Source organism: Amyelois transitella, chromosome 19, assembly GCF_032362555.1.
Source record: "Amyelois transitella isolate CPQ chromosome 19, ilAmyTran1.1, whole genome shotgun sequence".
In the NCBI taxonomy this organism is placed as follows: domain Eukaryota; kingdom Metazoa; phylum Arthropoda; class Insecta; order Lepidoptera; family Pyralidae; genus Amyelois; species Amyelois transitella.
This window is the reverse complement of record NC_083522.1, coordinates 2,459,028-2,473,332: the sequence shown is the minus strand read 5'-3', so window position 1 is coordinate 2,473,332 and position 14,305 is coordinate 2,459,028. Positions and strand designations below refer to the sequence as shown.

Sequence of the window (14,305 nt, the reverse complement as noted above, 5' to 3'; positions counted from 1 at the left end):
TTTTGTGAAAGCAGGTAGGCGCTCACATTTCAACAAATAAGAAAATTAAAATTTAAGATTTTAAAATATTATGATATGTGTTTTTTCTAATACGTGTTTTTACAACACATATACGTTAACACTATGCAAGTTTTATAATTCATCAAAATTTTTTTTTCTTAAATTGCTCTTCGAACTGTGTAGATGCTGTTTTTCAGACTTATTTCATGATACTTTAGAGGTTATTCACGAAAATTGATGTATCTTTATCGGTCTTGCTTCTCTCTCTCTATCACTGAATTTAACCGAAAAGATGGAATGAGAAAAAAGACATATACAGTGTCAACTTTGATTAATAACCCCTCCTTAATAGATATATATATATAGGTAAGAAAGCAGATTCATGTAATTAGAAACGATGTTGCGAATCTCATAATTTCTTTAGACAAAATACTTATGTCGTTTTATTGATTAAACATTACTTGCATAGCTTCCTTAAACCAGACAGACTAGTATAATTTAGACAAAAAAAATATATATAAAATTTTAAATATCTTTACATCTAAAACATTTTTGATACTTAATTAGCACCTAATCTTAAATCTAAAATATAATTATACTCTCCATAAACTCAAATAATTATATTCTAAAACTATATCACAGTATAAAAATACAGGCTTGCGGTCTTCAAGACCTCAAAACCGATGATCTAAATCTATATTGTATAAAATGCAATGTTATAAATAAAAATTACGATTTATGTTATCAATAACAACATAACTAATTCCCTTGGGTAAAACCTTGCAAATTTGCATTGCCATTTTTATATAAATATATACATACATATATTTAAAATATACTAACTTTTTACCCTTTGGGTTATTAAATTAAAGTGCAAATGATCTTATCGGTTATTAAGAAAATCTGCAGTACTTGATAATTTTTCTAACTATACTTAATTTATATACTTAGTTCCGAAAAAATTTCAATAAAACGTTTGCAGCAAAAAAATGTACTTTAAAATTGCAAAAAATTTTTTTAGTAGCAGAGTTTTAATAAATATTAATTTAATTTAATAAATATTAAAAATATTAATAATTAAGGCAAAAACACAGTTTTCCGAGAATAGTAAAGCATATGGCTGAAGAAAGAAAAGAGGTAGAAAATAAAATATTAAAAGTACCCATTATTCATTTTTTCACTGCCAATATTAAAATAAATATGGTCTTATTATAAGTAAAATTGCAACGTTATCTTAAGTGTCTAAAAGCATGTTCGAATAAATTATTTTAGTTATTCTGTTGAGGAATTGCATAAAATCCACGGTTAAGCAATTCATACAGCAGTGCATTAAATAAAAACGATTTGTATGAAATATGAAGTACTCAAATTATGCTCATAACAAACAATTTGTACATATTTCTAAATTAATTTGCAAGTAAACGTAAATTAATGTACATTGTTAATTAGCATCTGTTACAATAACTAGTTTAATTTAAATTTCGCAATCGTAGTTCATTAACGAATGTCCCTAGACATCTGTTATGTTTAGTTGGTAGTAGACTTTAATTCGGTCTAGGTATAAAGTTAATATGTCTAGATGTAAAATTTTACAACAGACAACATGTCTCATTCAATTCATTTACTTGCCGTGTTATGTCTCTCAAGACTAAATATATCAGTAACATCATCATTGCCAAGCAATTTTAGAATTGCATTGTGTCAATTTTAGAATTGCATTGCAATTACAAACTTGCTTTTCTTGTAGGTACATCAAAGGAATGATGGGAAACATTACTGTTGTTTCAAAATTCACTTCATTTATAAAGACTCACTTCACTCACTAGTATTCGTGTGATATCAACGTTACATTTGATGAGGATTTGGACTCAGATTTGTTAGATGTCTGGTCTAGAACTCCACCAAATTAATGCAGTACATTAGAGGAATCATGTGAAATACTACCTCTGTTTTACACTCACTGATCATATTCAGATCAGGTGTCCTTATCGGACAATTTTCAATGTTACCATCTACAATTATATCATCTACAAAGAGTCACATCACTGATAATATTCTTGTGATATCCACTATATTTTCGGGGGTTCGGATCATGGTTCCTCATCGGAGACCGACATATATCAAAGGAATCACGACTGTTTTTAACACTACCTACCATCTACAATTATATCATCTAAATAGAGTCACATCACTCACTGATAATATTCGTGTGATATCCACGATATATTCGGAGGTTCGGATCATGGTTCCTCGTCGGAGACCGACTCGCTGGGTGGTGTCTGTCAGACGTGCACCATGGTGTTGTGGTTGGTGCCGTTGGTGACGTGCAGTTCGGCACTGCGCGCCGGCGGACGCATCCGCACGGATTTGCGGAGGTCGGACACGAATGTGAACTGGAAATGAGAAAATTACGTGTTAAGGCGACGTTTATTTTAAATTTGTGGCACTTCCTTAGTGGAAACTGTCACATGCCGGTTATTGTAAAGAAAACGAACTAGATCGTAGTATTTAAACCAAAGACAATATTATTCGGTAGTTAAATAATCTTTATTTAACATTTTTGCTCAAGTAAATGATAAATATATGATATATAATAATAATAATAAATGATAGATGCTTCACCTTCATTACAAGAGTGAACTGAATAGACTAGCGAAGGCATCCGACCTAGTAACGATATTACTGACAAAGTGATGATGATAATATTAACTGATTAAACTTCTCGGTACTAGCAAAAGGTCTAATTTTAAATAACTAATTTTGTACTGAAGTTACTAAAATAGATATTTACAATGATAACAGCGTATAGAAGACCAATGCTAAAGCCAGCAAGCACATCGCTCCAGTGGTGCTTGTAGTCTGAGACCCTAGTCATGACGGTATACCAGGCCAACATGACAAGGACAAACTGGAGCCCATGGCGGAGGAGTTTGGAGCCTCGCCACGTGAAGCGCTTCTGGAGGTACATCTGAAAGATACAGATTGGTGTTTTTTACTCAATTCGATCATAAGAATACATCATTAGATAGTATTAGACTAATTCTATCTTCCTCTACCATTATAAAGGCATATTAGCTTCCGAACCATATTAGTTTCCCTTTCGAGCTAATTAGGTGCCCTAAAATACTAACAGTAGTGTCTGCAAGTGGTCCACTAACGTTAATGACCGAGAAGATTTACGACGAACGATCTTAAATTCCAATATAAATCCAAAAGAGGATGTTTATAGGCGGACCATGACGACCGCACTAGGGACAATTCTACCAAAATAAAAAAAATACCAGCAGTATGATAATTTGCAAAAGGAATGAAATATATACTCACAGAAAAGTAAAGCATAGTGTAAGCAGAGAAGGAAGAATGGCCACTGGGGAAGGATAACCGCATTTCTTTCATAAGCTTTTCATCGGCCCCATTACATTTGAAGTCCTCGATGTATCGCCACCTGTTTTCGGGCAAGTTGCAGTCGATGTCTGGCTTGCAAACCTGGAAAAGAAAAAGATAACGATAAGATGTTAAGATTCACATTCATTCATGCTAACAACAATAACAACGAATTTTTTTTTGTTATATTTTCTGTTTTCGTTGAAATTTGGGATCCAAGCAAAGACGATTATGATCCAATCCTGCTGTCAGTCCTGTTACTACAGTATCATGGTGGCCAGACAGCAGATTTACCATTGGATGAATCGAGTTGTTTTTTAGTGAGAGCAGTGTTTTTACAATTTTTAATACTGTTTGGGGAGTTACAAAGCGACAAATTATATGTCCTTTTAGAAATCGACCATAGTATGAGAGTTGCAATATATGGAGTTGATACAAATATGGTGTGAGCAGTTTACAAAATTAAATCTCGCATAATAACAAGCATAGCTATACAGTGTCCAATTATCTGCACCAGATCATACTCGTAAATTATCAGGTAATTCATATTCTCTTTAAAAATGTTTGCGTCGGCGCTTCGGGCTACCGTTCCGACCACGTTCTGACATTTACAACAGCCTGAGTGACATGTTTTATGTGCATCGCCTTTATTCATTTAATGACGGTAAAAAGGTGGGTTGGATAATAAACATTTTGCCGAGGATGTTTTTAAATTAAATAACAAAAATTCCGTGTGTCTATCAGTAAAGTTGCCTAGAACCGCTAAGACGTCTACGTTGGTACGGTCAATGTTGCGAAAGCCTGGATATGAAAGTATTCTCGGGAACCAATATCTGGCTTTGCCGCCTCTTTCAGGCTCAGGTAAAAGGGACAGACCCAGAAAACCTGGCTTGATATCGCAAAAGTTGATATGAGTGCCTACGATTTTTTTCGAACGCTGTAGACCGGACAAAGTGCAATGAGAAATTTCGGAAAGCGTACTCCACATCCCGACGAGCAAGCATAGTGACGAAGGGTGCAATTGGGAATGCGAAAAGATGAAAGATAGAGAGAGAGAGTGAGAGATCAGTCAAAGTAAATATTTGCAAGCGCAACTTATTAGTAAATGTAAATATAATACTGACGACTGAAGAAGACGACCAATCTAGCAGATTTATCGAACATACACGAAGCAAACTTCATGGTACTAAAGCTGCAACCCAAACCGGTATGCACGATTTATTAAAGGCTTGTAATTTTGTTTACAGTCTCGATAACATGTAATTACTCGTTGCATATTGGATTTTTTTCGCATAAAACGGCTACGTCAATCATCCAATCATGCAGTGGCGCCCCTTCACCGAAGAACATGTTGGGTTGCAGGGTTGGCAGGAAAAGAATTATGCTAACACTAGGAGATTACTGATTTAACTTATTACTGTGATCTCGGGGAAAAAGTCAATGCTTTAACTTTAATAGGAAAATGAAATAGCAGAGGTTTGCTAAGAAAAGGCTGGTTTATACAAGATGCCATCAATTGTCAAATTTTATCGAATAATTTATATTATGAAAAGCAAATAGATATTAATGCGACTGGCATCCCTAGATTTAGGTATAAAGGATCTTGGAATAATTAGCCAATACCTTCGCCATAACGACCACTTTCGCGAACGGTATTGTATATTTATAAGTTGCGCAAAGGTTCGATAATTTAGTGATTATGGAAACGAGGCTGGAGGCGGAGACGATTGCCAGAGGGCGGGAATCGAGGATAAAATTTGTTAAATAACTAAGTAGTTGCAAAGTGCAGCGGAATATTTGGTAAATGGTCAGTTTAGGGTTCGATAATATTTTATTAAGCAATTAGCGACCCGTCCATCTTCGCACGGGTAGCATTTATATATAGCAAACCTTCCTAAGATAACCCTTTTTCCAATATTTGAAACAGTAACAAATTCCGTCCACAACTTTCCGAGATTAGCACATACATAAAGGCAGTGAAAATAGAGGGGACTTTACTTTATACTGTAGTAATATGTAGTGGAAAAGGTGGTTGACATAAATTTTATTCACATTATCCTGAATTGTAGCTTATCACAAATCTTTTACTTTTGACAAACCGAGATTACTATTCAAGAGCTAAGGAAGTGTCCACGGTAATAATCTTCCTAACTTATCGATCGTAAACTCTCTTGCTAACATGTTAATCTGCGACATTATATAAGTACAGTTTGCGGCAACTGCTTTCCCTTTCAAATTTACGTTGATAACTTAATCATTACCTGCTTCGGAACCTACAAGATCAAATTGATAGTTGTAAAGATTTAAAATTGTAATTTGTTAAAAATGGACATCAGAGTTGTTGCCCTTTTTGTTGTGTATTATCCACGATTTTTGATTGCAAATCCGATATTATTTTTCAACAGGAGTTTCAAGATTTCATTATTTTGTAAGAGACTTGAATACAACGTTGAGCTGGATGGCTTATGATAAAATTTAGATTCAGAATTAGTGACAGGTTGCAACAATTAACCCGTCTACTTAAAGAAGAATCATAAGTTCATATGACATTCTCTTGATTGTCTTTTAACTGCTCAGAAAGAAAACATGTTGGTCTGGTTGTGAAAGAAAAAACGAAACTACGCAATTTACGACGCAAAATATGTATATTTTTAAAACAAGTCTTTCAATATTCCGAGCGATAATCCTTGTCGTGACCAGTCAGTCCAGTCACCCACTATCCTCAGACGATTATTGAAAATTGGGCTTGTGGTTTGTGGTTTTGACTTGCCTTAAAATGCACCACACGATGCTTTATAGACCATGGAATCATTCATGGAATTATTGTTGCGTAGAAAATTGTGGACAGTTAAATAGACAAATTTCACTTATAAATTCTAATTGCTGTAAATGCATTTTTTTTTTATAATTTGTTATAAATATTCTTTTATATATTTATAAAAAATATATTATAGTTTTTGTTTTAAATTTAAACTATAAACCCAAATTGATAGTTAAAATATTACAAGCACTCAATCATGATGCAGAACTTTTGGGTTATGATAATACTAAACACACCTAATAATAAATCCCTGCATATTCCCATACTACATTCTCTCTTTTTGCCTTTACCACAGTCGTGTGTCGTATCACATCAGTTACAGATAAAATCTTCATGCCAATTATCGCACCATCAAAGCCGTTGCAAATTAACTTTCGTGTAGAAATTGTGATGCTTATTTTTTTGTGCAATAGGCGTTTTAGAAAAGAATGACTTATACTTTCAGCGTGAGACATAATTATAATGAAGATGTTATATAGAAGCGATGATAATATATAAGAAAATGCATACGATAATTAACATGCTGTGTTGATAATCTTGATCTGCAAATCTTGAATTAATCAATAACTTTAATTGCATAGAGCATGCATGTACAAGGGTATGAACATGATAAACTCAATACAAAAGACAACTGCTATACAAAACCTTCTGGCGTCTTTCAAATTATCACTAAAGTATCGAAAAAGCTAAAAAAATGCTGCAACACTAAGGTTAGAACTTCTAAATGGAATCGACCGAAATCTTGAATTTCATTCAATGAAATTTATAAAAGAACTTGAAAGTTATCCTAACATTATCTTTAAACTCTAAATCGGTGTAGAATACAACTAAAAATTCATCGCCAATTGATTTACAAAAGCGCAAACCGTGAACCTGATGCGGTTTGGCGTCCATTTGAAAGATACAATCGCACGTAGGCGTCGATCTTAACTTGATTTAAAGCCATTCTGCTGGAAAATGTAGCTTATTGATTTAATTACATAGTTAAATATTGTGAATTAAGTTTTATCCAACATTTTCACATTACTACGGCAATATTTTTATTTGAAATTAGGCTTTTACATGATGTTCTTTATTTTTCAAAAAGAAAAGTAAAAAAAAAACGTGGGATTTGATAATGAAGTAAAATGTAGTAATTAAAAGGGCTCAGGATCTTATACTAATATTTTAGCATAAATTTATAGCATTTTTTTTTAATTCAATGTCGGCTCTGTTCAATTCATAATAAAGTGAAATGAGAGGAGTAACATTGATCGAATATAAAATATCACCAAGATACTATCTGCAGATTTATTAGACTGTGGTCTAGTGCAGCGTAGCGTCAGTATCTAGGAATGCAAACTTTGATCACTGTAATGAATATTTATTTAAGGCTATTTCGAAATTTTAAAGCCCTTTAGATACGTAAGAAGGATACGTAAACTTTTATCAGATTTTTGATCATAACTGAATTTAAACTTCCGCGTAACATTATACTATTTATAAATACTACTGATATTATTGCGCACGTAACGTACCTTTATTTTTATTTGATCATAGTTTGCATAAATTATTACTTATTTGAGTGAAAAGCTGCAATAGTTCGTTCGTAAAAGTTCGTAAAAAAAGACAAAATAAAATGTTTATCTGTGATTTTATTTGCAAATTTCAATTCAGTGTAATCCTAAAAATCTTTTCTGTCCAATATCTATCTCAACCCAGTACAGCCGCGAGCAAAACAGGCTATGCTATGAAACCTCCAGTTTTCAATGCGAGATGCTTGTCAGATTATAAAATAAAAAGTGATAAAAGATAGCAAGTAAAGCAACAGGTCTGACGGCGCAGTGGTAATGTTGTGGCGGGTATAATGCACCGTGTAAAACGATACCATATAGAGTGAAAAGTGCGAAGTGTCTTAATATAGCCATGTGATTTAAGAGCTAAATAAAAACGGACTTGCTGGTCTGGTGCTGCTGGTGGTTTAATGAGAGAGGGACAGAGAGAGAGAGTAAAAATGTGCCAGCCAAAAATTGTCTTAGGCTATGGGATTATTAATGTTGAAAGATGAAAGATTTAACAAAAACAAAAAATTAAGTCCGGACATAGAAAAGAAATAGAGAGCTTTATCTCAACTTGTTAAATATGATTACGCCATCGCCATACCTATAAATTGAGACAAGTTCTTAAAACATCATCAGTAGTTGTAATGAGTTTTCATTCAAACCAAAGGTGTTATAACGAGAACCATGTATATTCAACGTCCAATCACCAATTTCTACTGAACTTTATTTACCGACACGCGTGACTTGGCCCTAAAGTGGGTATCAGACGCACCGTTATCTCTGGTGTAAGTGCACACGACACTTAACCTCCCACGACGAAATCTGTTAAGACCAAGGTGAAATTAACGCGATAAAGATAGTGTTAATTAAAAATTCTTCAATTCTTGCACGAACGTTGTGCTAACGTATAATGCTTTTGGCAAATGATAACGATATATCCGATACATCTTGTGGTTCAAAGTATTTACGCGAGCTAGTTAATCATCAAATTAAAAAAATAACTATTTCCCAATCACTATTTGATAGGATGCTAACTATATCAGAATTTTCCTTAAGATGTCTCAATTTTTTGTTAGTGTTCCTTTATTAATAATTACCTTTTCTAATTATGAAATTAATACAATTAATTACATAAATAGGAGATACGTTAACAATATTTATGACTAATACAATTATTTCCTCATTAGGAATATCAATAATGAGAGAAAGCGTTAGTCTATTACAGATGTCATTAACTTTTAAACTCTTACAGGTGACTTGGGTACCGATGAATGCTTTCACAATGAGAAAAACATCGTGAGGAAACCTGCGTAGTCAGTAAATTAGATGTGTTACTATGCCCCAATATGGATTAGGTTTCCCTGCAAAAGTTGCGAAGGTCAGACGAAAGTTGCTTGGCGTATAAACCTGAATTACTCTATCCAGGATCATAGTTAAGGTGCACCAGAACACCTCTCCAAAGAGGTGAAGATGTAACCGGGACCATCGCTAGAAGGAAAAAGGGCACAGATGCTGTACAGGATGACTTGAAGTGATTGTCCATTCCCTTAACAGAATATAATGCTGAATAAAAACCTTACAATAGCAAATAAAAAGCCTGCAGAGATCCTCTGACGCAAGTAGACACAATAGATTGCGTTGCGACAAATGATTTATTAATATAGAAAGTTATTATATCTTAATTGGAAATAATAGCGGATGTAGGAATTGGCAGTTGACTTTACATAATTATTGTTGAAATCGTTCTTTAAATTATAAATTTGCAGATCGGAAATCAATTCACAAAACGAATGTTATTATGAAAAGCAATTTTTTTGTTGACTGATATAAAGTAGTCACTATACCTACTAAGAAAATTAATTTAACCGTATGTAATCAGAATTTTAAATATAAGTGTATCTTGTTATGATAATATTAATTTACTTATATAATTATTTGAATATCAGCTCAGAATATCGAAAAAATAAAAGCTTAAAAGAAGTAAATAATAGCAAAGTGAGAATAAAAAATACATGATTGCGAAATCATAAAGAACATTTTTGTTCCATGAGTGATCATGGAACAAAAATGTTCGTACAAACAGCTTCAAACAATACAGGTGTTGAACAAAGAATTCGAAATAATATATTCCTATTTGTATGGTATTGATGCACCACTAGAACAATGTTTGGTAAGCGCGTGTCGGCCTGTTGATAGAACCAGTACGTGTTTTAAACCATAACACCGGTCTTATTATCAAAACACATCTACTTGTTGAGTTAGCTACATATTTTCGGAACTAGGTTCTGGCTGCAGCTGCGCGCGCATAAACTAAAATTACCGTATTTCGCGTTCGGGTGGGTGTAGCCGAGAAAGACAAATAGACAAACTTTAACATTTTTTAAATAAGCATTGATGTCCAGAATTTAGCCAGTGCTACTTTGCTGTTCGTTTTATTGAGGTCCACCAAAACACAGACAGACGGGTCAGCAGTCTTTTTTGGACAATTCCACCTAAATACACAAGAAGCTGATGTCATTTATTTTTTATCCAAAAATATGCCAACTGCATAACAATGGTGTCTGGTGACTGTGCTTTAAGTATAATAAAATGTTCTTTTAGAGATCAGATTAAATTTTTAAGTCCTTTACAAAACGGTTCTTTTGAAATATGACTTTAAATTTGCAACATTGAAAGGACCAGTATATTTTTAACTGTCCCAAAACTGATTTAATATTTGCCGGACAAACCACAGTTTCTAGAAGGCTCAAATTAAGTTTGATATGTGACTGGGATACTTAGATAAATTTCAAAGACAAAGTCTGATCAGTGAAATACTACCATCATGATCTGACCGAACGTGGATCAAAACCACTGGTACAAATAAACAAAAATTTAATTTAAACTACAAAGCAGCAGATTTGGAAAATCAATTAATACTTAGAAAGCTAGAGCTTTAAACTTAGATGCAATTAAAAGACAAAATGAAAATGACAAACTTTATAAACAAATCTAGCAAACGTATCAGTGCTCGGTAAACATGTCTCCACACCAGACCACGCTTGTTACAGGCAATTAACAGACTTGTGTCAAGCGACACTTAGCGAAGCAACTATTAGGGTATACTTAGAGTCGTTAGTTGCGGTAATTGTCCGTGAAGAGGGTAATGTTCTAGGATTAACTCTAGAAACACTAGTCATTCATAGCATTGCCAGGTTTTACTGTTTGTTAACAACAGTACTTTCTATTTGCACATAGGTACTTATTACCATAAAATTTGTATTCCCAGGATAGAGGATTAACTTTCGTAACTATAAATTTATATTAATATTATTACAAGCTACATCGTGCATGAGAATTTGTAATCTAATGTGTCTTATTTAAATCCAATTTACAACCATTTTGTACAAAAGTTAGATAAATTTGTAATGCTGTCTTTTAAAAGAATTAAAACATTTAATTGTAAGAGCAGCCCCGTATTTGTAAGACAGCTCACATCAAACAGAAGACGGAAAAAAGTCTTGAAAGACTCTACATCGTAGTTGTCTTCAAATATAATTGATGCGTATTATTTCCAGAGCAGTCTTGAATATGATGAGACAGCCCTCATTAAGACAGAAGACGAAAAAACTTTCTTTAAGGCCTCTTTCCTTATCAAAAATATCAAATCAATCGAAAACAATTGAGACATCAATCTTGAACGAATCGCCTTGTAATCACGTTCAATTGTAGTCTTTAAAATCCCCATCAGTTAACTCGGCTGCAGCCTCGCTGCGCCCTATTGTTTCAGTTTCAATCGAGTATTGAATTACGAGCTTTTGAATATCAAGTATTCGATTACCAGTTTTGGGGTCTTTAAACTCGAGTCTAGACATGAATTGAGGTTGAAATCATATACACTAATTTTAACTTGTCCTGAATTAATTAATTACTTTTTGCTAGATTAACGACAACCGATGTTCTATGACTACCTACGTATTCACTTATTTATTTAAATTACAATTTTATAATATTTATATAATATATAAAAAATATTCATGATCTTTATGCTTTCCGAGTCCAGTTTCTGTGGCATGTAATTTCTCAAACTAAATATTCAGTTCATATTATTGATGTCTCTACTTTTTATATCTTCAAGACAGATTTAATAAGAAATCTTAATCGAAATTTTTAGGTGGGAATTACACTGATAGATAGAAAAAAATAATGATAGTCTTTTTTAGTTATTATCCATATCAGGAGATTAACAAAAAAGTAAGGTCTGTATCATTCATGACGAACTAAAAATATAAAGAGATACAGGTAAGCACGGCGGTGCGACAAACAAAGTGACAATGCTGCAACGATATAAAGCAAAAAATGTACAATTTCACCTTGAGCCTGCTAATCCTCCGCGTCCGTGACACTTCATCACAATAGGCGGGAAAGAGACAGACATAGGCTCAGGACTCATTCATATGGACAGCATTGTTGTCATCAGCTCACCAAGCTAACGTGATCCCTCAATGATGACAAACATTCATACAATCAAAGGTGATACGGGTCATTTTAAATTGGACGGTTTGGTTAAGGGTGCGATCAAATCGAAGAATTATTGCATGTCTCTGTATAGAGCTCTGGGGTCGGTAGCGATGGGTCATAAGTTTTAATTAAACGGGAAGTCGTCTAAATTGGTAGGAGTGAAAGAGATGCATAAGTGACGATATTGGCGTGTAATCGATTGTGATGAAATGGAATGGGAAAAGAGGGGTGTAATAAATTATTTTGAATGATAATGAAAATGTTGTCACGCATTAAGTTATGGTCTGGACGGGAAGCGACTGTCATCGATATATTGTGCCCGGTCACTCTTGTAATTATGGGGATATGATTTTAATAATTCAGAGCTAAAACTATGACAAAGAAAATGAAGGTACAAAGATTAAATAAATACACAAAACAATCATATAAATTTATTTTGTCATGACACATGGTTTTTTTAATTTTATTACTTTGGACCAATATTACATATTTTTTGTTTAAGCAGTTCCTTTCCAACTCCATTTCTATGCAAAATAATTTTCAATTCCTTGGTCTACATTTATCTGGAATGACATTTTACGACGTCGGGGAAAGTCGGAGTCAATTTACGGTAACATTGCGACTGTATCGGTTTACAAGTAATGACTGAGGTGCTTACAGATATTACGGTTAACTATGGTTCAAGAGCATTGGAAATAAGATTATATTCTGTTTATCCCTGATTGAATATTGATATAGAAAATTCTGCAATGCAGTTTCTTGCACGGCTTTAAACTTGGGCGTCGAATGTGGTACAAATAAGAGGTGTTGTCAAAAATTTTGAAGTTACATTCGATTGTGTCAGACGATTACTTATAACAGTTATGAACAGTTTTGCAAACCATAAGTGTATGTAGACATTGACAACGTAGTAGCTTTCGAGATTATATTTGTAAGCGGAAACAACATAAAAAAATTACTTAAATTCGGTATCAGCATACTCAATAAGCAATGTCAATTTAAAACACATAACACTGGCAATAAAGCCATAAGAGCAGGAAGCCGCTTCGGCCATTAAACGATATTGCTTAAACGACAATAAACATTTTTATCGCTGACTGTTCAGTACTCGGTCATCGACACTAATGTTTCTAGTCATTAACGAATGAGACCTACAGTACTAAAAGGAGACAAAACCAAAATTCAAGGAAAAAAATAAACAATTGCGAAAAAACTGCGTTTAAATGCAGACAAGTAGAGATTAATTGATCTATAATAAGCTTTAAGAATCAACTATAATTGCCAATTGTGTTAACAAATGAGATAATCAGAGTTCAGAGTAATATAGTAGAAAGAAAGAAGGAAATAATACTTACAATATAATAAATAGTAGAGATTATCCAAGACATTTATAACATTGGCAAACAAACACATAGGTACTACGATTCAGGCTTATCGGGTTACCTACGAGGTTCAAAGTAATCTTGAGGCGCATTCCATAACTCTCCATATGATTCCAATTCGATTCAATTACCAACTCATGTTACAAAACAAACCCAATTAAATGGCGAGATGGTGTAACTCATAAACTGAACACCACCAACTAATGATACAAAAGTAAATGTTAGAAAAGTAACCTAAGAAGAAAAAAATAAATAAAAATCCATTCAGAATTGATAATAATTAAGAATATCTAACAAATTGCTTATAATTTTCGTAGAGTCAAAAAAAAGTTCACTCAGAAATAGCTAACTGTGTTAATTTGGGAAAAAAGAAACAATTTCAATTTCACGGAATAAATGATAAAAATCATCAAAAAGTTACAAATGACTAATTATGATTTTTCATAATAATATTAATATCTTAATGCATATATTTAATATAATATTTTTCATTAATTCTAGCTTAGTAAAGTTGTTCAACAAGTATGCGTAAGAACAAGATTGTCATAAGTATCATCTTCCTCCTGGCTTTAGTCCTGGTAATTTCCTCACCTATCTAAAGAGGAGCCCAGCACTCAAACTAATGTAAGATTTTAGATCAAAATGTGAATGTATAATTTCTCCGCATCGCTTATGCC

General features: G+C 33.2%; 1 protein-coding gene across 1 annotated transcript in view; it reads right to left on the bottom strand.

The window, feature by feature from the left end:
- The window catches only part of LOC106137276 (putative phosphatidate phosphatase), a 58,888-nt gene continuing 44,583 nt past the window's right edge, over window positions 1–14,305 (bottom strand). The window contains exons 4-6 of the mRNA XM_013338081.2: window positions 3,325–3,486; window positions 2,792–2,968; window positions 1–2,393 (exon numbers count right to left, since the gene is read on the bottom strand). Of these exons, the coding sequence (XP_013193535.1) occupies window positions 2,283–2,393; window positions 2,792–2,968; window positions 3,325–3,486 (450 nt within the window). The 3' untranslated portion in view covers window positions 1–2,282. The remainder of the gene's footprint in view (window positions 2,394–2,791; window positions 2,969–3,324; window positions 3,487–14,305) is intronic.